The 25020-nt window shown below is 42.0% G+C and overlaps 2 protein-coding genes across 2 annotated transcripts; one reads left to right on the top strand and one right to left on the bottom strand.

Moving 5' to 3' along the window:
* Positions 1–33: 33 nt before the first annotated feature.
* On the bottom strand, positions 34–14226 carry LOC138624418 (plexin domain-containing protein 1-like). Its single transcript, XM_069704614.1, has 13 exons — positions 13618–14226; positions 6457–6650; positions 3251–3394; positions 3105–3174; positions 2545–2667; positions 2337–2455; positions 2129–2231; positions 1711–1806; positions 1541–1622; positions 1400–1460; positions 1189–1312; positions 914–1074; positions 34–803 (listed from the first exon to the last, which is right to left on the bottom strand). The coding sequence occupies exons 1-13, from the start codon at positions 13691–13693 to the stop codon at positions 678–680; spliced, it is 1479 nt and encodes a 492-aa protein (XP_069560715.1). The 5' UTR covers positions 13694–14226; the 3' UTR covers positions 34–677.
* Positions 4634–25020, top strand: LOC138624419 (dickkopf-related protein 3-like). The gene is made up of 5 exons (XM_069704615.1): positions 4634–4711; positions 23574–23730; positions 24013–24187; positions 24277–24478; positions 24954–25020. The coding sequence occupies exons 1-5, from the start codon at positions 4707–4709 to the stop codon at positions 25012–25014; spliced, it is 600 nt and encodes a 199-aa protein (XP_069560716.1). The 5' UTR covers positions 4634–4706; the 3' UTR covers positions 25015–25020.

The following is a 25020-nucleotide window of genomic DNA, read 5'->3' as shown; positions in this document are numbered from 1 at the left end:
CGACACTCACCGCCAGTTTTTTTTTAATTTTTAATTTTTTTTATTAGAAGACATTTAAACAGAAAGGTTTGAAGAAAACTCTCATAACTTGAAACTCTAAAATTCATCCAAACAATATTTCTCCAGAGAAGTTCAAGATGATCGTTATAATCACTATCAGTTATATAGCTAAATATCTGCTGTAGTGAAGTCCACATGTAACATTTATGAACCAATCATTGCTCGCGAGAAGTTTCATGAAACAAAAAGGAACTCCATGAAATGGATGAAAACAAAAATCACAAAGTTAAATTGAGCTGTACATTGGTTTGCAGTATGAAGGCTAATTTGATTCATTCCCTGACAGCCCCTTGCATTGATGGGTTTTTTTGGACAGTCACACATTTTGCGTCTCAATGTTTCTGTACATTGTTTTCCTCTCAGACCCTCCAACCCTTTGGATGACATGGCTGATCCCTTGTGTGATGGCAAACGGACACAGAGAAAGCTGGCGAGAGCTGAGAGCGGTAACAGTAAACACGGTCCAGCCACAAAGGTTGGAGTAAGGACATCTTGTGTCGATGGTTCTGCCGGAATATCATCTTCTTGTAGTACCGTCACATTCCTCAAGATGGTGTCCTTTTTTCTTCTTCTTCTTCTTCTTCTTCTTCTGACTGGGTCCTGCAAGTCCAAGACCTTCAGCAGCACTGCTCGGCTTCGATGAAACCTTCCTTTTCATGACCCCCGAGCTCGACTTCAGCGTAGCTGGAGTGACAGCCCTGGTTGCGGAACTTCATAGAGGGCCAGTAGTTATTGGTACGTCGCTACAAACGACAGACAGTCATGGTTAAAGACACGGGGGACGGAGTATGTTGACTGTTGTATGAACATGTGGCGTGTCGGTGAAGCCGGAAGGATTTTTTTTTTGTCTCACCTGCATGAGGTAGAACGGTGGGGCGACTGTGGGGTGTGTGTTGATGTAGTAAACAGCCAGCAGGGTCAGAGCGACCAGCAGAACGAGGGCCGCCACGACGCCTGCTATGATGGCTGTGTTCTCGGTTATGCCCTTATGGCTTGGAGGGCCCGTCTGTAAATCTGAAAAGGAAGGAAAATAGAGACGGTTGAAACCACCTTTGTAGTTGAGATGAACCTCTTTTTACGTACAGTCGCTGTCTTGTCCCACCCGCCCCCCCCCCCGCTGAAACTCACCCCTCGTGACAGGCTGGTCTTCGAGCGTTGCTGAGGAAGGTGTTGGACCTGGAGACGAGTGGTTGAAGGAGCTCATGGATCCCTCGGGTAGCACTGGGTTGTAGTCCTCGCATGTGCCTTTGGCCTGAGCGAACGCCGCACAGGAATTACTCAGGAAACAGGCAAACAGCTGCTAATCTCTCCGTTTGAATAAACCGGTGGTGTAACTCACCTCTTCGGGGCAGTTGTAGTCGAACCACTCTTGTCTGTGCCGGTCGATACCGTCGGAGCATCTGAAACGCAGCAGGAACAAAATGAGAAGAGACCGCGCCGCTGTTTTCACGGCGCGATTTAAAATCCAACTTCATCTCACCGTTGAAGCGTGTTGCACCATCCGCAGCCGCTTGTCAAGTTAGATGTTAGGCAGACGTCGCAGGACGTGTGCTGAAGGCAAGCTGGTGGAGTGGAGACACACCGCGGTTAGAGTGGTGATTAATGAGGCCGAGGCCCTTAAACAAAAGGCCCGTTTGTGAGAATACTTACTGGGCAGAGGTGTGAACTCAAAAGCGGATCCGCTAACGACCTTTGTGGTGTCAATCTCAACACGGTGATATTCGTAGATGGTATGCTGCTTTGGATCTTCAAGACAAATATAAAGTATTAGTTGCTGTTACTGACATTGCCTAAGGCCATTTTCACACCGGAAAGTGTGGACCACCATCCAGACCGAGGTTCCTGTTTTTGTTATGGCCTACATTTTTATCCAGTTTTTCAACCTGACTTCTGATTTCTTCGTCTGACCAAATTACAATTTCCTCCTCGAGCCGTGCGCTGACGCTGCTCACTTTTCCCCCCTTCTGTTTTTTGTTTCTGCCCCAACTCTGTGTAATGGGTTTGAATGTCCGAACCATCCTAAAAAGTGTTAGAGACTGATATTATTTTACATTTTTCAATAACTGACCTGAGGGCTGCGAGGCATCGAGGGAGGCCATCAGAAAAGCATCAGAAAGTCCCACTTTCACTGGATGCTCAGTGGAGTTAATTTTCTCCACTGATACAGGGATCTTAAAAAGAACAGCAGAATTTCTTGTAATGTGGATAAACCGGATGTACAATCTGAGGATTGCTTCTGAAAAAGAAAAGCTACGCAGTTGAAATCCAGAACTTACATCTCTGTAGTTGAAAATGATGGTTCCATTTTTGTGGAGGGCTGCCTGGAACGTAAAAGGTCCTTCAGCCTCTCGGTCCTTCAGCTGCACTTTATCCCACTGCACCACAAACAGATTACCTGAGCAGAGTACGAGATACAGAAGGCCGGTCAGAGATCACCGAGCAGCGTCCGGACACCGCAGACTTCGCCGAGGACCTCCTACGTACCGTTGTCCGAGTACCTCACTGTGGAGTTCTTAGAAAAGCTGGGGTCGAAGTTGGCCATGAGGGGAGCGATGTACTGCGTGGCAGTCAGCATTCGGTGAGTGACGTCGCCCATGAAGATGAAGCCTGGGGAGAAGGAGCCACAAACACAAGTACACGTGAAAAAAACATTCCAACAAATTCGTTTTGTTTTTTTTACTATTTTAGGACAACAGCTGCACACATGTAGGTTTACGCTCATTTGTTGCACTCGATATCCATTTTCAGATCAGCTGATGAAATGTTTTCGTGCACAGAAAATGTGGACAAACAGAGGACTCTTTTGAAGGGATATTTTCTGAAGATGAAAAAAAAACATAGGATTTAGGACATCGACAGCTATAAGCAATTAAGAAAAAAAAGAAAAGAAGGCATTTACATTTAATTAGATTTGTTATAGCCTGGTAAGCCTGAATATTTCCCCAGGGTAGGACAAAGTCTCCTTCAGTGTGCCAGTAGACATTTGGTCTTTTGATTGAAAGTAGATGAATGCTGCTACAATATCAAATATAAGGTCGACTCACCTCCAGTTGCTACAATAATTTGTCTCAAGTTGTGTCCATAAAAAGGGAAATCAAAGGAAAGAGCCACCCTCTGTGGAAAAAGAAGAAATGTCAGACCCGTGTGGGTGTAAATTGGACGTTAAGGCTTGTCTGTGCCGCCGTCTCACCGCTGCCTGTCGGTGAGTATTGGACAGGATGCCGTGGATTCGGACTTGGCTCTTGTGCAGGTTGTTCAGATCCACCCACAAGTTGTCAGTCTGTCTGTCTGTTGGACCGAAACTCAGCCATCTGTAGTACCTCTGGGAGTCCTCCTGAAGAAAAAGAGGACACGCGTTAGGCAAGCGAAGTCTTCATGTAAACAGGATTCATGGAGAGGTAGTTCAGAGTAGGTTTAGGATTATTTTAGGTAAATTAGGGCTGAATGATTCTGAATGATTTGAGGAAAATGTATATGTTACAATTAGGGCTGGGCAATACATTGGAATTACGTCAATATCATGATATGAGACTGCATATAATCTCTGATTTTGGATACTGTAGTATTGTAATTGTGACATAAGTTTGGTATCGTCTTGGTTTTAAAGGCTGCAAAAAAGAAAAGTGACATCATTTTCTAGACATTCTAGCTCTTCTAATATTTCCCTTTATTTGCCTTTTGTCATTACATACATGGTAGTGATGATTATTTATTAGTTTTCACTCTGATTATTGTCTGGAAACCCTGTTGGCTTTAAGGTTTGCTCAGCCACTATAAAGGGTGAACCAATCAGTGACCCCAGTGGGGTTTGGCCAAGTGAAATGATGATGGTCAATGTTGATTGGTTAAAGGCTGTTCCAGTAGTTTTAAAATTAACCTGAAGTCTATGCCCATGAGGATGGAACGACTGGAAACAATTGTCAATGGAGCGTGGCCTGACCCATATATTCACACTGTGAATTTAGGTCTGCTTATCCTAAGCTATTGCTGTTCATCATCAGCGCCTTAATCACTGTACCAATGGGAACCCCCCCAGTTAATAGTTTTTACCTGTTGTCAAGCAAAACATGAAATGTGGTGGTTCAAGCTTCTCAAATGTGACGATTAAAGACTTTTCTTTGTCATGTTATAGTGAACCGAACGTTTTTGTATTTTGATCCGGTAGTTGAATATAAAATAAATTTTAATATATCATCTCCAGTATTGGGAATGGATGGCCATTTTCTTATTTTTAAACAAAATAATCCATCACAATATATAATCAGTAGATTGATTGGTATTGAAAATAACAGTTAGTTGCAGCCCTTATTTGTTTCATTCATATCTCAAAGAAGATGAAGATGAGAATATATCTCATCAAAAGATATTTATTCTTTGTGAAGATTTATCAAAGTTTGGACACCTTCTGTTACTTATTTCTATTAGATTATCAATAGTTGTCTGCATATTTCTGTTTACAGAAGGATTCTTTTGTCATTTGTATTTTTTTTTTTTTATAGTTTTCATGACATTAATAATATCTTGACCAGAACATTTGATTTTTTTCCAGACATTTTGCCATGACAAGTGTGAGGAACAAACCAGAGAGGATCGAGGCCGACTGATTGGCCAGTGGGTCCTATTTTCATGGTCAACATCCCAGAGTCATGAGGTAAGCAATAAACTCCTTTACACTAAATAATGCTGTTAAGTTTAAGATTTTCTCCAATTTTATTCTCATTTCTTGTGGAAAAATATATTTTGTCCATGCATGAAGAGAAACTCAGTCTTTAGTTGTTCTGCTCACAAGTTACAGATTTGCAACCTATAAAAAGTGGTCAAATGAAGTTGTTGTGTTTTAGGATTTTATGCCAAAAAAAAAAAAAAAGGTTGGAAGAAACTTTACTGGGACATTAAGGGATTTGTTTCCCCAGATGTGCACACTTAGCTCCACTTGGGGGAGCTGTTTACACGTTATGCACAAAGCTTTGACAACAAGAGCTTCATACAGATCTCCAGTCTTGATGGCATTATTAATGTATGCCACAGTTCAAGGTGACAGAGAGCAATGGTTCTGGGGTTTAGCGTGGGCTCAGAAAGTGGAGCAGTTAAATGCAGCGCTCTCACAACCTCTCCGGCTGCTCCATATACAGCAAGTGACCCACTTTTTTTCTTACATCTTCCTGACACCAGTCTGTGTTTTCTAGAGGGGGGGGGGGGGGGGGGAAGAGGGTGTTTCTAGGTGAGGAGAATAATCATATAGTTTTCCCTCACAGCTGACTGTTTTATTGAAGAGAGTTTGGAGGGTCTCGGAAATTGGGATCAGACCACCCTCCAGAAAATCAACAGCAGCCGCACAACAGAGCTACTTGTGATCTTGTCCAAGTGAGTCATTCGCGAGCGCACACACGCCAAAACTCATGCACAGCCACACTTAAACAAACACTGTAAGTTGGCAGGACGACGACGTCGTCTGTTTTCAATTTGAATTGTGGGGAGAGAAAAAAAACATGTACAACACAATTTATTTGGGTTGAATTTTAGTGAGGCTGATTCAACTGAAAGATGAGTCTAGGACACAAGACACAAATAAAACTCCATCACACACACACCCACTGATCTAAAAGGTAATGAATGGAAAATGGCACAGAACAGTGACTTTCTGCTTCAAGCTCTACCTTCAACTCAACCTCTGAACCTTTAGTTTCTCTGGCCTGGCAGGGTAAAGACTTTCAGCACAGTGTTATTACAAGAACCTGAAGCGATTTATATTTTGCCTCTCATTAATCCAGCATTCACACAGTTTCACACAAATGGCAGCAGGTTACCTTACATTCATGAAACTAACCTGACCAGTGGGTTAGTGTGTTGCCTGAGGACATGTGGGGATCAAATATTTCATTGCTCCAAAATATCCATAATCAGGTCAAATCTTCTACATTTCCAGTGAAGTAACTGTTTTTTTTAAACTTTCTAAGAACCCATTAGTTTCACTTTTTCACTGAGCCTGAAATAGTTTTTGCTGATTCATGGTTTCCCCTTGTCAAAGTGAATCATAGTGTTTTAAAATATAAACAACAAAGAAAACCTGGCTAGTTTCTGAATTAAAAATACTTTCAGCACTTGGGTTAAACAAGAACATGGGGTCAGCTTCCTCCGGGTGGTGCCTCGTCTTCAAGGGGATATTTAAGACACTTTTTTTTTTTTTCAGGGATTCTGTTTTTAAAACGTGTCAGCTGGAGATGGAGTTTTCAATCAAGTCCCAGAAGTACTGCTAATTGGCTAGCTCCTCAAATGTGCCAGCTACAAAATTTAAAGCGGTAACTCTGCCACTGCAAACTGCATGTGAGAAGCCTTGACGGGCTGTAGCAGCAGTAACTGTGGGCTTTACTGAAGGGTCAGGTGTTTGCATCTCACCACTATTCGGGTCATGTTGTTGTCAGGCAGGGTGCTGATATCAACTCCTCCTTCTCCTCCTCCTCTTCCTCCTCCTCCTTCAGCCTGCGTGTTGCGAGCTTCTCTGTGCCTGTGTGGGGTCTGCTGGTCTCTCCTGGTTCTGTGAAAGCTGGACGGATCCCCCTCTGTCCGCAGAGCCGTCCCGCTTCGTGCATCTAGAACAAGACAGGCATTATTGTGACTGAGCAGAGTCAACACTGCATGCAGCGACATTCAGGGAGACTGAATCCATGAGCAAACAGATGACTCGTGTCTGCAGCATCAAGATGTTTTTTCTCCCCTTGAATTTTTCACCTGTAATTGACCATCAATTTGAGATACACTATGGGGTCAACAAATGCTGCACCACATTTGCCATTGCAGATTAATTTAGCTGCTTTTGAGACAAACATGATTATTGAATTTCCTCCTTGATTTCAAAACATGTGAAAACGATCTCATAAAATGAGATGATAAAAAACAGTTTTGCCTTCGTACCCTGTGGTCACATCTGCTGTTTATTAGTTGCCGTAATCTGAATCATTAACAGGGCATACATATCTAAAGAAAATTAAATCCATGTTTTAGGAGTCTTGGAGCAATTACTCGCGTAAAGAAACCTCAAACGACACCCTGAAAAAAAGATTTATGAGGATATTTTGTTTACATCTGTCATGCAGAAATAGTGGCATGATTCCTTTTTAATTTCTGCATTTTGAAACTAATGATGTGGCATGTGTATTTTGGCTGGTTATAATCTAATTGCGAAACGTGAACCGACCTTCATGTGGTGCCAGCGTTGTACTTCAGTCAAATAATCCCTGTGAATGCACACAATAAGTATGGAGTAACGTTTGTGTGTGTATTCACATCTCTGCAGGCCACCTATGTTTTGTGTGTGTGTGACTGTGACTCTGTGTGTGTGTGTGTGTGTGTGTGTGTGTGTGTGTGTGTGTGTGTGTGTGTGTGTGTGTGTGTGTGAGAGAGAGAGAGAGAGAGACATCTGTTCATCAGATCGTAGAGGGATGTTTGTATTTCTAGAACCAATCCGTGACTCACTGCCATTTTCAGTCGCCAGTTGCAAGATCAGCAGAACTCGGTGACGAACTCACTGATTCTTCAGCCGGGTGAAGGACTCTGCCTTATTTGTCCTTGCTGAAGTTCGAGGGATTAAATCCAGTTAGCTGTCTGGATTTTATTTTATTTGAGCTGTTAGTTCACTGAACTGAGCTGTTAAGCAGCAGAATGTTATGAACATCTTGAGAAAGGGAACAAGAAGTGCCGGCCTGAGGTTCAGCTGCCCTCTCTTTTCAAATTGTGTTTACAACATAAGACCAAAGGTATGTAGATACCCTTGGTCATGTCGGTGTACTTTTTTTTGTAGTTGTTTTGGAGCTGTTTTATTGGGCTGGCTAGGTCTGTTTGTTCCAATTAAAACCTTGTGCCAGCATTGAGTGATATTTTAGACAATAGTAGACTCACTGCTTTGTAGCTGCACTTTGTGTTTGGTCCTTTTCTCGTCTCCGCATGGCAGTGCATCTGGACATAAAACCAGGGCCATAAAGAAATGGTTTTCCCAGTTTGTTGTGGAAGACCTCGACCGGCCTGCACAAAACCGTGACCTCGACTCCGTTCAACACCTCTGGGATGAACTTCAACCATATTTGGAGAGTGAAGTCGGCCGAAATGGGAAATCGCTGCAGATAAGTTCCAAAATCTTATCAGAGGAGTCGATCCTCTTATTGCAACATATTAATGTTAAAATATACGTTGTTTGCGCCAAATGTTTTCCCTCAGATATCACAGTGGAACTCTGTGTTGACAGTCTGACCCTGGGGGACAAATTCACAGTGCACAACCCCGCCAATGTCAACGAAAACCCACCTGGTTGCCCCTGACCCGAGGAGCTTTCTTTTATACAGTTAGATAAGGTTGTTCTAGTAGAACAGGTAGCTTAGCCTAGCATACAGACTAGAAAAGGAGGGGAAACAGCTGACCTGGCTCTGCCCAAAGGAACCAAAATATGCCCATCAGCACATTTAAAGCTCACTAATTAGCATGTTGTATACTGTTTGTTTTACAGAAATTGTACATCAACAAATTGTGGTTTTACGGTGGGTTGTGCTTGACTATGTCTTGGCCAGATACGAAATACTCTACAGTTTCATCATCAGAGTGAACGTTTAGTTATTTTAAGGTTCCAAGAAAGTGAGACATCCTATAAAGAGGACTTTTATATTGTTAGTCAGGTAAAACAAAGAGACAATGAAAATAAACTCTTAAGAGACCAAATGGAACGAGAATGAAACGGAGACAGGTTCTCACACACTCGAGGGAGATCGCTCTAATGAAGACTCCTTTCTGATTACGGTGCAGCGGAAGCTATTTCCACAGCTTCAGAACGAGAGGCTCCTAATTGGGTCAGATTGGCACTTCCAAACAAACCGAGGAGGCGTCAAACAGCAGGGGGAAATGATGAGGAAGAGCCTGCTGGAAGTGGCCGATCGGGGACTATTAGTTCTAACGGAACACTTTACACGTCTGGACTGCAGTCCAGAGAATGCTGACATTTTTCTGCAACATAAGTCACTCAGATTTTGCCAAGTGATGAAATTGTTTTCTTTCCTGGAACATCTCTAACCTTGTCTAACTGCCTGCATGTGGGCCTGAATGATCTTCTAACAAAAAAACAAAAAAGAAAAGGGCTAAAAAGAGTTCAAGAGTGGGCTGGGCTTTGTGTATAAGAACTCGAGTGAAGGCGTCGACCTCGATAGTGTCGGGTCTGGCCGACACATGTGGACCACTGGAAATGTGCAAACTGGTGCAGAAAAAAACATCCTGGTGAATTTGACATGAGGCCCAAACCACTAATGTCTGAGGTGACGGATGTGACAAATTGGCTGGTGAATAGTGTGTGACCTGACTGTAAACATGCACCCTGGGGCTCCTGCTGTTAGATTAAATGGATTCTGAAAGTCTTCTACATGTGGAATATTTCTATTCCTGTCAATTCACCTCGACTGTATTTCTTTTGTGCAGATTTCCCACTTGTTAATCCAACATATCTTGCAGTGCCAGGAGTGTTGACCTGAGTGGGAATCGAACCGCTCATCCTGCATGCTCCTTTTTTGTGTGATTTAGCAACTGCACATCAGTTATTTTGAGGCAAAGGCACCAGCGTGGCGGTGCTGTCCACTATATCTGCTTCCTCAGATGGGTCTGCATTGCAGCATCCACCTTGCAAATCTAGTGGGTGTTGGGAGTCACATCAAACTAGGACACAGCAGGTTAAGCTGTGCACATTGTGCTATGAATGGACATATTGTGTTGATCTCATTGCCGTGTCCCACGCGCCCCTTTTCCTAGTCCCCTGATCTCTTGCTTTCTCTGCCTGTCTTTTGCCAGAAACGTACAGTAGCTCTACGGCCTGCAAAATTTAGACTATTTATGAATACTTTATTTATTCATTGTCATACATATAAGAAACAAAAAAAAGTTTCTGTTTGAACGCAGCTTACGAAGGCTCGACAGCAGCTGAGGATTGACAAGACAACAAAAAAAAAAACAGCGCCGCGTTCCCCCAAGTTTAACAGTCTTTAAGTCTGTTCCGGCGGATGAAAACTAAATTTCCTCTTTCTGTTTAAATGCATAAGACTTTGAAGCTCTAAACGCAGGCGAGGATACGTCGAGGGCACAAAGACATGTACTCGGTCACGGAAAAGAGAAAAGAGAAATTATCTGCAGGCCCATTAAAAGAAAGCAAAAGGCCAACATCTTTGCTCCAGAGGCTGACGCGCTGAAGAAAGTGAACCATTATGTACCGTGCAAACACAGCAGAGGAGAGATGATTAAATCTCAGGATACAAACAAAGTCTTGACCCTGAAGCAGTCCTGTTTTGTGTACTGATGGAAATGAGACACAGTCCTACTGTCAGGACAGAGATTCTCAAAGTAAAGGATCTTAAAAGAATCATTATTGGAACAGTAATCACAACACGAGGTCACTGCGGTTTGTCATGTGGTGGGTTTTTTTCTGCGTTTGGTCTTGTAAAAGGGTGGTCAGTGTTAAAACCAGCCTGGAGTTTATGGCGTGGGAGGAAGTCATTTGGCACCTCATCCTCAGAAACAGCAGTAACCATAGCACACAACCACAAACACTGGCAGCTGGACTGATAAGGACCCGAACAGAAAAAGGAAAAATGCGCTGTTAAGATAAATATGGATGAACTCAATTAGCCTCCAGGTTTAGAAACGGTCGAAAGGGATGAACTGTCACAGATGGGGATGTTTTCTGCTCACGTTTGCAATTGATTTTACAATCTGAGATTATTTTAGCGAGAAATGTGCAGTCGCTCCTTATTAGCTGACCAGAATCAAAGTACACTTTAGTTCTTTGGTCATCAGATTGATATATATTTAAATTTCCTTTAATTTACCCACTTTAACACCAATATTCCCACAGATATTATGCAACTCCAGTCATCAAAACCTCACATCTGTTACCATTTAGGAGGAAATATTGTTATTTGTCTGCTGCTTCAGTCTCACCCACTGTCCTGTGTTGATCTGTGCAGTGTCAGATTAAGTTCAAAACTTTCTTGTATAGTTTCCATCTGGTTTAAAACTTTACCAGCTCCGATCCATCCATCAACTCGTCACGATGCTGCTCCTGAACTTAACGTCTCTCTGAACTTAACGCCTCTTAACGCTGCTTCATCTTGACAACTATTAGCATCTTATAAACCTACATACATACGTAAATTCTGCATGCCAATTATTGATTCTTTTCATTTTTGAAGTCACAATTTGAAGCCGTGATGTGCAAATGCAACCTCAGATAATATCACTTTACTATTAGTGGCCCCGTCAGACATGCTGTCTCAACTCCATATGGGGAATCAGCATCCTGGTGACCTGCTCAACCGTAGAGGTCTTGCAGCAGGGACACCGAGATGCTCCTGGTGGGGGATCGAGTACTGACAGATGGACCAGAGTTTCTAGCTACGCCGTTGTGTAAAAGTTAAAAGGGGCAAGAGTGAGTCACTCGTTGAGTGAGAATAATAATGTACTTTAAGAGAGGAGATTTGCATTTCTGTAGATGGCGATGTTTGGTCCGGGAGTCAGTCTGTTGTCCTCTTATGTCCTGACTGAAATATCAACAGCTGTTGTTCAGACATTCATGGTCCCCAGAGGATGAAGCCGTTCCGATCGACTGGCTCTTTCCTTGTTGCCACCACGAGGTTCACATTTGTGGTTTTGAGGGAAATTTCTTGACAACTATTAGACGGGCTGTCGTCATTTTTGGTTCAGATACACACGGAGGATGAATCTTAACTGAAGATGAACTTCAGGTCAAACATTTTCTTTGTCAAGTACTTTGGTTTATCGCCTGCAGCACAAATGTCGTCCCCGTCAGCCTCAGTTGTTCTTAGTGATCATTTTGCCTGTTAATCATCAGGATGCTAACGTTGCTATCGCCGATGTCAGTCAATGCTAATGTTAGCATTTAGCTGAAAGCACTGCAGCCTCACAAACCTGCTGGCGTGACTGTAGACTCTTTTGCACCTAAATTATACATTAATGACAGATCTCATCTCACAACTTGATATCCTGCGCAACGCAGAAATGTAACATCACACCAGCATTTGTAAAAATCAATTTAGGCTGAATCACCGTGATCAGCGGATTCTCTAAAGCAGGTGAAGTAAACGCGCAAACTTTTGCATGGAGTTCAACTTTGGTGAACTTTTGACTCTGAAATTTGTGCTTTCAATCAACTGCAGATGTGCAGACGGTCTTGAGGGTCCTGACCTGTGAGAAAACGGGGACGGCCGTGCACCCAATTTTATGTAACTCTGCTGGAGTGTTAACAGCTCCGTGAAAGAGATTTAGCCCAGCCTCCAGTCTACGGCGAGACAGGAGTGAAAGGTACTTGCCATTGATTTAAAGTGATTGAGAGCGTGCTTCTAGCACTGTTTATTTTAGAGCTGTTCCACTTTCTGTTGTCAGAAAGCACTGATATGAAGTTATCAAACTGAAGGGAAAAGGACCCACATTGGGGACGTCGCTGTAATTAGATGAAAGCTGACAACTTGATCTGGATCTCAGGTTTTGGAGGTTTTTTTCGTGGTAAAGATGAGCGTCGACGCTCTGCTGGACTTCAAGTGGCCTTATGTCGGGGTAGGGGAGGGGGGGGGGTCTCTCTCTGGTCTTTGTATGTCGGGTTGTCCTCTGCAGAGCTAGGCCCCTGATCAGAAGAACTAGGACCACAGGAGAGGCCAGAGAAACTGGAGCACCACTGATTGTCGGAGGAGGAGGAGGAGGAGGAGGAGGAGGAGGAGGAAGAGGAGCGGCAGCGGAAGAACGGGGGCTGGCTAAAAATAATATATCTCCAAGGAGAACAAAAATACATACATGCGGATACACACACACACACACACACACACACACACACACACACACACACACACACACACACACACACACACACACACACACACACACACATAGCCGGATGGCAGAGGAGTATAGAGCATCCATATACAGGATGCACATAACAAACAGGTACACATCATTTATAGACGCACTTTGAGATGTGATACAGCGACATAGAAAAGTACAAAACTTTCCAAATTTAAAAATTCCCATTGATTTTTTTTTTTTTTTTCTACTTTTGTAAAACACCTCCAGCAATGTCAGTGTTAAAATAACTGGGTAGCCTCAAACATTTAGATGTCAAAATGCATTGATTGTGACTTCCAGGCTCATAAACACCAAATAATTGGCTTTTCTGGTCAGAGCTTTAGGAATATCATCTTTAACCAAAAAAAAAAAAAGAAAAAGGAACAGACTCTTTCATGTGCTTACTGTGACTGACAGAGAGAAATGTCATGGGACCTGTTAGCTTCACACATGCACATATGCACAGAAACATTTACTCACACATGCAATCCCACCGCAAAAAAAAAGTGCGCCAATAGATTTTAAGCATGCCTGTTGCAGGAGGTGGCTGCAAAGAATTCAGGTCAGATAATATTTGGCTGAACCTGTGCAGCACCTGACAGTCTGTTTTTTTTTTTAAACGAGGTAGTCGAATGGGGTTATTGTTCGTCGACCTGTAAGTGTGTTCGGTGTGAGGCTTACCTTCACGCTCTTGAGCCCAGACTCTCCCCAGCTCAGCCTGGGAGAGACAGATGAGGAGAACAGCACAAAGCCCCATGTCCAGCTGACTCTTCTCCCTCCTTCCCCGACTCTTTATCACTCCTCTCTGCTTCTTTTTTTTTTTTTTTTTTTTTTTTTTTTTTTCTCCTGTTTCCCCCTTCTCTCACTCTGCTCGAGAAGAACGGGGCGCCTCACTCCTCCACTCCCCCACCTTTCGTCGCTGTCTCTTCGCCTCTGCTCTCCCACACGACTGCTTTTTTCCTCCCTTCAGCCAAGGTTTACAGCTTTTTCTCCCTCCTCTGCCGTCTCCCCGTCTCTGCTTTACGTCCTCGTTGGGCCCTCAGAGTAATATCTGCGATGACGAATCCATGGCAAGAGAAGAGTTGACATGCAGCTGAAGTGTTGCAGATTGGGGGCTTGTGTTTTCTCTTTGCTCCAATCTTAATAATTTCTCCTCGTTGAAATAGCTCTTTTCGTCCCGTCTCTCCACTCCCCCCGTCTGGATGTCTGTCTGTCTCCTTCCTTTCGTCTCTTTCTCTCTCAAACACAGCTCTGGATTTTTGTAAGACTTCCCAAAGAGGAAATATTTATGTATTTCAAAAAAATGTTTTTCCTTCTAAAACAAAAAAAAGAGGATGTTGGAGTTGGGAGGAGCTTGTCTCCCTCATGTGGAAGCATGTTGAACCAAAACAAATGTGATTGTTAAATAGGGGAAATCCTGAGAGGAGCTTTCACAGAAGTTTGAGGAGCTATTAGAAAAATCAATACAATCTTTAGGCTTTTTTATTAATTTTTTTAATTTTTTTTTATATACACGCAAGTTTACTAAAACCAGTTTTCCTGCTTCTTATAGTGGAGGATGATTTGACACGTGGGGTGTTTGGAATCCAGCTGTACTACGATGATGATTCAGGGTTGATTTAGTTGCTGCTGTTGTTGGGGTTGATCAGGGAGGTTTTTTTTTTTTTTTTTTTTTTCCACAATCTGTTACTCTGAAAATACAAATCAGTTTTATTAGAGATTTTTCAGTTCATGAAAATTTATTGAACTCAACTTAACCCAACCTTAAATTTTCTTCCGGTGGTGCTATTTGAGAGAATTTATTTCATTTTGTTGGAGTAAGAATGATCCAGATCCATTTTTTGTGAACATTTGCTGAGTCTGCAACAATTTTTACTGTTTGTTTAACACGTACACATTATACAAACCTGTCGGGAACAGAGGTTTGTTCAGAGTGTGACAGAGAATGTCTGTTTTTATGTTACTTCTGCCTCCAATAATAGAAAGCTGACTACATTTTTTTTAAAAATAGGTCTGTTTGTGGTTTCATTTGTTTCATAAATCATTTGTCATTGTGTGAGGAAATCACTATGGGCGGGTGTGGATGAGATGAGACTGGCTGCTTTACTAAGTGCGCACTTCGGAGTTTCTGGAAAACTGCTGATCTGACACTAAACCCACGCACAGAAACTACACATATTTAGGAGCACAAGACATCACATGATCGCAACCCATGAGTCATAATAGATACAAAATAATGCTGCACATGTCCCAGTATAATCACATTACATTAATTATTGACATCAGCTAAGCTCCATCCATCCATCCATCCATCTGAAGTAGGGTTGTGGTGGATGCAGGTGGAGCAAGTTATCCCAGTAGTTTCCCATCTCTCGATCCATTCTGTGGTGTTTTGGACATTTATTCCTACAGAAGTTTCAAATCTCAATTTTCATATTTTTAATTTTGAAAATAGTTGAGTATTTTCTTGATTTTTCTGGAGATCACTCAAACAAAAAGGAAGAGAGTATTTTTCAGTCGCGTGCCAGTGAGCATTTTCGGCAGCAGGATGGTGCATGAGGAACTGACTGTATGTTTTCATTATGAGGAACATGTCACCCAGCGAAACCGTGTGACTCATTTATGTGCTTTTAATCGGTTTTGACAACAGCGGCACTCCATGGCACAGAGGAATACAATATCAGGCTTTAGCTACATAGATATTTAAATCATGGCTCATGATTGGATCAGTTCATGGTTTGTTTTGGTCTTTTCATGGAATTTGTTGACAAAAAGGTAAATATAGAAGACTACCAGCTTCGTCCTTACATGCTGGCAATTTTCTGCTGCCGCTATGCTCTCTATTGTGAATCTCTCAGTGGGATGGGATGATGAAATATCAGTAGGTGTATCAGTATCAAAATAAACATAGTTCTTTGCACCAAGAAATTATGAAATGATTACTTAGCACCCCTGAAATTTCTTATGTAATGTTTCATACCTTAATATGCCAGTCTTATATGTAAACTGGTAGGAAGACATGGTGCAGCGCCTTGTAAAGCCAGGCTTTGTCAGATTTTTACACGTCTGTTGTAAATTATAAAATGTGTTTCAGCACACTTTCTGGTGAGAAAAATCAGTGTTTTAGATTTAAATTCACTTTGTTACAGAATACACATAATATATTATGGCATAAACAAAACACATGTATGCACGTAAAACAGTTTATGATTGACCATTCATTAGGCAGAATGATGCCTGAAATTTGTTCCGTCCTGTGAGTCCCCATAAACTTACATAATGTTTGTTTTCCTATGTTTCAATACACAAACACAATGACTTCAGAGTGGGAGGGCTGACTATTTTTATGGGTCCAGTAAGTTGGTAAATTTGTTCCACATGAGTGCTTGCCAGACTGTTTAGTTTGTTGATTGATGTGAGAAGTTCATTAAAAGTACATTCACTGATTTTATTACAACATCCAACAGCTCTGCCAAGTCTCAGAATTTCCTCCTGACTCAGTATTGAAGTTTTGGCGTTTGGGCATAGTGTTGGACACTGTCACAAAATCAGGGTGTACATCTATACTTAATCCTGTGAAAAACTTTATGGAAATTTCTGTACAGTGGGATGTTCAAGGTGTTAAAACAGGGGAAAACCCAAGATGCAACCCACCGAGATGACATCAATGACTTTTGGCCATCGCTTTCTTGTTGTTATTTTTTTGAAGCCATAAGTAGCCATATTTGAATGAGCTGGATAGAAGCGAGCGGAAGATCTGACTGATAACTTGAAGACACTACGCCCCGCCCACCAATACACGCCCCCAAACATACCTCTCTGTTCGGCCGAATATCTAACTAATGCTGGAAACATTTTCCAAAAAACTACCAAAACACTGATCAGAATGAGTGAATTTAGTAGATGACACCATAAACTTATTAACTTAGTATTTCATGGAAGAAGTTGATGCTTTTTGAAGACAGTGGTGTTGAATTTAAGACACTTTTTTACATGCAATCTATAGCAAAACCCCTATCATTTTATTTAGCTAGAAGAGCATGATTTTTTTTTTTTTTTTTACTTGTCAAAAACCATGGAGTTCAGAGAGAGTTTGACATTTCAGTTCACCTGGATCTGTCTTAAGGCTCTGATCTTGTAGTTTATACTCCACTGGGTGTCTGCCCGGTCAGGTGTGTTCCCACATGTGCACACACAATTCATAAATAGAGAGCTTCAAAGGGCAGAATGAACCCCTGTCAACAGAAGCCAAAGTTTATATTTTGCTGACGCGTGTGTCCGTAGTGATAGTCAGATAGTCCCTACCGACATCAAAACACCAAATGATGTAAAATCTTTTTGAAAAGTCATGTTCCTCCCAACAAAAAGAGTTCAAAAGACTTGAGGACTTACTGCCAAGTGGCACTGAAGACTTTCTTGTGGTTCAAAACCGTACACAGGCAATTTATGTTGGGTTTTCCTTTAATTTGTCACCCAACAGGCACATTATTTTTTGGGAAAACAACAGTAAAACGCTTTGGCAAAGTTGTCATTGCTGATTCATCTGTGACATCGGGGTATAATTTGGACTAGAAATGTATGGTCAGATTGTATTCATGCAGGTGCAGGACTGCCAAAAGGCCACGTAACATCCAGGACAGCTAGTACCAGGCGGTTCTCCAGTTTCACCACAGCTAATGACAACAAGGCAAGAAACGAATCCACCAAAAAGTGTTCTTTCAACTATGATTGCAGAACAGGTCACTTGTTGTAACAGTTGCCACCGTTGGCCTCCGGTGACCCTTACTCCAGATTCTCGTCTTGCCCTCTTCTTCGTTTCAATTCATCATCATCTTTTTAAAAAAAAAAAAAAAAACCTGGCACGAAGAAGACACAGGGCTGTTTCCCATTATAGAGGGAGTCACACTCCTCTGTCTTGTTCCAATTGGAAACATGTTATAGAGAACATTATTACCAGAAGTGCAGTTCAAACATCTGACACCAAAATAAAACACAGGTTTGGTCTATCTGAGGTTATTTTTAATCATGAGGTAACTGTGTTTATTTTGTTGTAGACCCGCAACAAGGAAGACATTTTATTATCATTAGTTTTAGCACTTTGTCAAAAATGTATACTTGAAGCATTACTGTCACCATGAATAAACAATTACATGGGACAGATGTGGAGTTGCTTATGAGCCAGTGAAGCAGGCTTATTATCATCATTGGAAACTTACAAGGGATTACGTGTCGTGGTTTACAAGTGAATATTTGAGCTGGACAAACATTGTCCAATTCAAGATGACTTAAAATGTGATCCCTTTGTTTTATGTTACGCTTTTCCAGTGTTTTCTGCCTTAAAATACAGCATAGAAAGATTTTTTTTTTTTTTAATTATTTTTTTTAAGAAAAGGCCTTCAGCTCTTTGAACTCTGGTACAAAGAGCCTGACACTGAACACAGGTGTCATTAACTTTATCAAGAGTTAACATATGTCTCAATCACAATAAATACAATTGTAAAGTAATACATTACTACATCATTACAGAAAGACAGTCAGATTTATTTTAAATAAAAAAAAAAAAAAAAAAAACAGCTCCACATCGCATTTGCCGTGCACACGTGAGAGCGACATCAATCTTCTTACCTCGCTCTCGACGGCAATCTTTTCTTCCTGTTAACATTCGCTGGCTCCAGTTCACCGCTCACTTCCCCTCAGTGAGGAGCGACCCAATACGTCAGCCCGTCTGTGGAAGGTGTGGAATGTCTGCCCACAAACTCAAACAAATGGCTTTGAGGCATTTCTAGCACCTCATTTTTTTTTTTTTTTAAATGTAACTTCAGTTTAGATTTTAAGGCTCTTGAGTTAATGAAGAACACTGTGTTCCTACACGATGACATTCACATTGCCAGATGGACTGTGAGGGCCGCAGCCACGCTCAGTGGGACACCGGCACAATGACAATTTACAAAAACCTTTTGTTCCCAGTGTACGTATGTATAGGTGAATTCTGAAAATATCTCGTTCCCATCACATTTTTACATTTATGTTACCCTTAGGATGAATTTGAACTAACTTAATAATCCCCTGACATTTCATCGAGTATCGTTCAGCTCAAAAATGTATTTCATTGTGTAAGGATTATGACCAAATGTTAGCAATGCTGATGACGTCACCCTCAGCTTCAGCTATACTTCGTGTTTAGCATCAGTATGCTGACACACTTAACAAAGGTCTTGACCATGGAAACAGTAGTATGTTAACATTGTGAGCATGTTGGCATCATAGGACCTTTGATCCGTCACGGTTTGGTTTTCTTTACAATGAGCACACAGTTTCAGAGAGCTGCCAGCATGGCCTCCTGGTCAAATTGCCTCTGCATGCTGAAAACAACGCTGGCATATCGCATCCTTATAAAGTTCTTATGGTTGGCTAAAAATGACCAAATTACACCTCCAACAAACAGAGCACCATTAGCCTATATTTGAAGTCATGTTTGTGGTTACCTGAAGAATGGAAATCGGCCAGTTTAACTTGAGTTTGGTCTCCAACAACTCCTGAGAAATATATCTGCCTCTTTATGGGCTGAATGCTCCACTGCGTTCAAAGTTCTCACTTTGTTTGGTGCCCAGTAAAGTTGTGAAACTACATATTGAACCCTTAAGATTGTTGTTCAGCACCCTGAATACGCAGTTCTCTATTCATTCCTGCACTGAACATGCTGTCTTGGTGTTTGGAAGAAGTCGGACCCTCCACAATCCACAGCTCCCGGTGGGGGGATCACGGTCCATTACAATGAAGAGACATCACCCTGCCCATTGTTTTTGTTAATCCTTAAATACAAAACACACAGCGATGTTGGTTCTGACAATGAGCACATTCAATACTGACATTAGTAGAGTCATTAACACTGGGAGAGCATGTTGAGCATTGTTTGGAGACAGTTATCTGCTGTTGGTATTGTGTAAATAAAAAAAAGGGAGGGGACATCTTACTGTAAGTACGAATACAGAACAAAAATAAGTGTTAGTGAAACGTGATAAGGGGAGAAAGTGGGAGTCGCAGCTCGAGTTGTGATTCTTATGCTCCAAAGCACAGTTCGGGTAATCTCTGGGAACTAAATCTAAAACCTTATTAGAAGAGAAGTAGAAGTTATTTAGAAGTTAAATTTAAATTGCAAGATATGATGAGTCATACACTGAAACTCATAAAATGTCTCGGACAAGATAAGCGTGATGTTTTACTTCTTTGTTGCATCCCAGTCTTTTTCCTGTCTTTATATTCCCACTAACTGCTCAATACAAATTAATCCAAATAATTAAACCTCTCAGGTGGCTGCATTATCATGATACAATACTTATTTACTTTTTGCTAATTACCGCTATTGTGCTCACTAACTGACCGCCAATTATGTCATTGGTCTGTGTTAGCCTGTTTTGATAAGGACTTAAGTACCTGGAGACTGCAATATCTGCGTATCCGATCTGTGCTGTCTGCCAGTAAGAAAATGTAAATTACTAACAATTATTCTGGCATCAGCCTGAGTGAAAACACTGAATGCTTAAACAGTGAATGCTGATGTTAGGTGAAGGCATTCCTACAGGTTAAAATACAGTTTCTGTACAGTGGGTACGGAAAGTATTCAGACCCCTTTAAATGTTTCACTCTTTGTTTCATTGCAGCCATTTGCTAAAATCAAAAAAGTTCATTTTATTTCTCATTAATGTACACTCAGCACCCCATCTTGACAGAAAAAAACAAAATGTAGAAATTTGTGCAAATTTATTAAAAAAGAAAAACTGAAATATCACATGGTCATAAGTATTCAGACCCTTTGCTCAGTATTGAGTAGAAGCACCCTTTTGAGCTCGTACAGCCATGAGTCTTCTTGGGAATGATGCAACAAGCTTTTCACACCTGGATTTGGGGATCCTCTGCCATTCTTCCTTGCAGATCCTCTCCAGTTCCGTCAGGTTGGATGGTGAACGTTGGTGGACAGCCATTTTCAGGTCTCTCCAGAGATGCTCCATTGGGTTTAGGTCAGGGCTCTGGCTGGGCCAGTCAAGAATGGTCACAGAGTTGTTCCGAAGCCACTCCTTTGTTATTTTAGCTGTGTGCTTAGGGTCATTGTCTTGTTGGAAGGTGAACCTTCGGCCCAGTCTGAGGTCCAGAGCACTCTGGAAGAGGTTTTCTTCCAGGATATCTCTGTACTTGGCCGCATTCATCTTTTCTTCAATTGCAACCAGTCGTCCTGTCCCTGCAGCTGAAAAACACCCCCATAGCATGATGCTGCCACCACCATGTTTCACTGTTGGGATTGTATTGGGCAGGTGATGAGCAGTGCCTGGTTTTTTCCACACATACCACTTAGAATTAACGCCAAAAAGTTCAATCTTGGTCTCATCAGACCAGAGAATCTTATTTCTCATAGTCTGGGAGTACTTCATGTGTTTTTTGGCAAACTCTATGCGGGCTTTCATATGTCTTGCACTGAGGAGAGGCTTCCGTCGGGCCACTCTGCCATAAAGCCCCGACTGGTGGAGGGCTGCAGTGATAGTTGACTTTGTGGAACTTTCTCCCATCTCCCTACTGCATCTCTGGAGCTCAGCCACAGTGATCTTTGGGTTCTTCTTTACCTCTCTCACCAAGGCTCTTCTCCCACGATTGCTCAGTTTGGCTGGACGGCCAGGTCTAGGAAGAGTTCTGGTCGTCCCAAACTTCTTCCATTTAAGGATTATGGAGGCCACTGTGCTCTTAGGAACCTTGAGTGCTGCAGAAATTATTTTGTAACCTTGGCCAGATCTGTGCCTTGCCACAATTCTGTCTCTGAGCTCCTTGGACAGTTCCTTCGACCTCATGATTATCATTTGCTCTGACATGCACTGTGAGCTGTAAGGTCTTATATAGACAGGTGTGTGCCTTTCCTAATCAAGTCCAATCAGTTTAATTAAACACAGCTGGACTCCAATGAAGGAGTAGAACCATCTCAAGGAGGATCAGAAGAAATGGACAGCATGTGAGTTAAATATGAGTGTCACAGCAAAGGGTCTGAATACTTATGACCATGTGATATTTCAGTTTTTCTTTTTTAATAAATTTGCACAAATTTATACATTTCTGTTTTTTTCTGTCAAGATGGGGTGCTGAGTGTACATTAATGAGAAATAAAATGGACTTTTTTGATTTTAGCAAATGGCTGCAATGAAACAAAGAGTGAAAAATGTAAAGGGGTCTGAATACTTTCCGTACCCACTGTACATCACAGTTGTGGAGATTTTAAAACTCCTCTGTTGTCCTCCTTCCCACAGCAAATTAACCTCTCTGGTGTGATCATCAAAACTTCAAGAAAATCCATTACGCCGTATCGTAAACTAAGATGTCAATGTGTTTTATTAAGTAAGTTATAAACTGATTTACCCAAACAAAACAAACACGCAAATCTTTTGTTCCAAAATTTTGTTAGAAAATGCAATTTAATAAAGTACAAATCCCATTTTAAGTACAGTCATGATGTATGCATGATTGCTGCAGTTTGGATGCCCTCGAGCAGGTGCGGAGGGAGAGGATGAGACTTTTATATCTTGACTACTGCTACCAGTTGACTGCACCGTTGGCAAAATACGGACTTAAGAAGGATTCTTCGACTTTCCGACAGGGGCAGTTGCTGGACAAACAGTCGCGGTCAGTAAAAGCGCAGTTCATGTCTATAACTGGAGTTTTGTCCGAGTGCATTTCTTGGAGCTTCATCAGAGCTCCAGCTGTAATTTTTGTTTCATTTAGAAAATTGCTTTGTTCAACATGTGAGACTGGACCTGCATGAAACAATACTTTATTAGCAAAAGTATTTTTCTTCTCGCGTAGTGCAGCTACTCAGAAATATAAACACTGCTGTGTGTCCGGCTCTGTTGCCAGCAGGGAACATTTCCAGGTTCTCAGTTTAGTTGGGAAGAAAAGTGCAAAATTATTATTTTTGTTTCCTCTCCACTTACTCCCTTATCCCCCTCCATCTCTCTCCCCATGACAACTAATAGCTGATGGTAATTACATTTAATGAGATAACGAGGTTGTCTGCAGGATGCACTTCTGCAAATTGCTCCCAGTGTGGGGTCTGGAGTAGGATAGGGAAGGGGGCATCGGGAGAGTCGATGTTGGGACTATGAGTATTTGTTTTGGTTTTTGTGGGGATGGGGCCAGGACCCGGAGTGGCTCTACCTGTCAGTCAGCAAGCAGTGAAACATGCGAGTGTCTGCTTTTGTCCTCCTCTTTTGTTTGTCTGGCAGAGATAACCACCCCGAGGTGGCGCTTGTCTCAGCTCTATTGTGTGAAACTGTCACCAGCCCATCACGTCAGTCCGTCCCGTCCCTGCCCCATCTCCACTCAGCTGGTCATTTTGACACTATTTTCTAGCCGCAGGGGGTGACCCGGGCTATCTAGTTAATCCGTTAACAACTAATTATCTCCTCCTACCCTGTTGCTTGGATAAACAGCCTGGTGGGGGAGAGATCAGCCCCTGCTGACCTATAAATGTCCTGCTGGAAGAGGAGCAGTCCACCATCACTGCATGGATCCCCTCAGTACCAACTTTCTGCGTTTCCACTGGGACTTTTGAGCTTTTCAGTTTCCCTCGCCTTTATCATTATTAATTTCATTTTTTGCAGTCTGAAGATGTCGGGGAATCTGTGGCTGCTCTGCCTGTGTCTGTGCTTCTGCTGGACCGAAGCTCATATCTGGGCCTGGATGCTCAACCTGCCTCACAGCCCTCCGAAAGAAGGGAGGATGGTGAGAGAGAGCACTCCTCTTGAAAAACCACTCACGGTAAGATAGTATGGATGCTTTTTTTAATTTTTTTTTTATTAACTTAATCCTTTGTAAAGAAATGATCAGAGGAAAAAAGCAGTTCTGTGTTTGTGGAGTAAAATATTTATTCATAAGCTTAGAAAATGTAGGTTTTGATAAAGTAGTATACCTTAAATTAGCATCATTTCCTCACTTGTATGAAAAATGTATGTTCATGCGTTTGCACACATAACTCCATGTCCAGGACTTTTAGGAAATAAATTTGGGCAAAATTTTAACACCTTCCGCTCTTTTCTTTAGACAATGTGCGGCCATGACCGGACTTGTGGACGGGATTTCTTCTGTGATCGCCACTTCGGTCTCTGTGTGCCTCTGCGAGGGGAGGGCTACTACTGTCGGAGGGATGTGCAGTGTGTCCGCGGACTCAGCTGCATGTTCGGGAAGTGCCACCGCAGCATCCCCAATAGACAAGAGGGTAAGAGTGTGCCAGCAAATTCACTGAAGACCTCAAAACAGTTTGAAGAATAGAAGAGACAGGAAGTAACCAATGTTTCCTTCATCCAGGTGCCAGGTGTAAAGTTAACAGAGACTGCGAAGCATCCATGTGTTGTGCACGCCATCACGGTGAGCAGGTGTGCAAGAAACGACTGAGTCGCGGTGAGAACTGTTACGTGCCTGACGGCGGCCTGGCATTCAGCATCAACCAGATCTGTCCGTGTGATGAGGGCTTGCTGTGTCGTGAATACGGCGAACCACACCGGACAGAGTGAGTACTGAAAACTAAAGTTTTCATCTAAAATTATTTTACTCAAAAGGGCCCCAAAAGCCCGAAGGTCATTTCTCATGTTTCCACCCAGAACCTTTAGCTCCAGGGACTAATGTCTAGGAATTTTTCAGTAAAAAAAAAAATAGTTGCCTCAGTGAACAAAAACAAAATATACTTGTTTGCAGGTGCTGGATTTTTAAATTGCCAGTTGTAAAACCCCAAACTCTAAAACTCCTGCTGTGGAAACACGATTAATTTTTGTCAAATAACTGTACTGCAGTGTTTTGTTGTGTAGGTTTAAGACCCTTGTTGTGTCCCGTATCCAAACAGGTGTTCAACTTGTAGTAACACATAAAACCCTCTCTGGGATCTCAGTATCATGTTTAAAATATACTTCAAGATTTTTTACATATATTGGTTTTGATAAGAAATAGTATGATTTGCACAGCCTAACCTCAATCTGTTTGTTTTTCAGGAGGGATTATATTTACCAGCCAGAACAAACAGGCTGGGCCTGCCAAGTACCCAAACTTTGATCCCCG

The sequence above is a fragment of the Brachyistius frenatus genome, unplaced genomic scaffold, assembly GCF_029030835.1.
Source record: "Brachyistius frenatus isolate BFR_SWC_R1_liver_20210118 unplaced genomic scaffold, ASM2903083v1 Contig_51, whole genome shotgun sequence".
In the NCBI taxonomy this organism is placed as follows: Eukaryota; Metazoa; Chordata; class Actinopteri; family Embiotocidae; genus Brachyistius; species Brachyistius frenatus.
Note: the sequence above shows the minus strand (reverse complement) of the source record. Positions and strands in the feature narration are given on the sequence as shown.

What these genes read in the sequence shown, in the direction of transcription:
- LOC138624419 (XM_069704615.1), top strand. An exon ending in CTCTTGAAAAACCACTCACG is followed by an intron (nt 23,731 to 24,012) that starts GTAAGATAGTAT and finishes TCTTTTCTTTAG; the next exon opens with ACAATGTGCGGCCATGACCG. An exon ending in CATCCCCAATAGACAAGAGG is followed by an intron (nt 24,188 to 24,276) that starts GTAAGAGTGTGC and finishes TCCTTCATCCAG; the next exon opens with GTGCCAGGTGTAAAGTTAAC.
- LOC138624418 (XM_069704614.1), bottom strand. Translation starts at nt 13,693, where the DNA reads ATGGGGCTTTGTGCTGTTCTCCTCATCTGTCTCTCCCAGGCTGAGCTG. An exon ending in AATTATTGTAGCAACTGGAG is followed by an intron (nt 2,668 to 3,104) that starts GTGAGTCGACCT and finishes CCTTCTCCCCAG; the next exon opens with GCTTCATCTTCATGGGCGAC. An exon ending in TGGTGCAACACGCTTCAACG is followed by an intron (nt 1,461 to 1,540) that starts GTGAGATGAAGT and finishes GCTGCGTTTCAG; the next exon opens with ATGCTCCGACGGTATCGACC.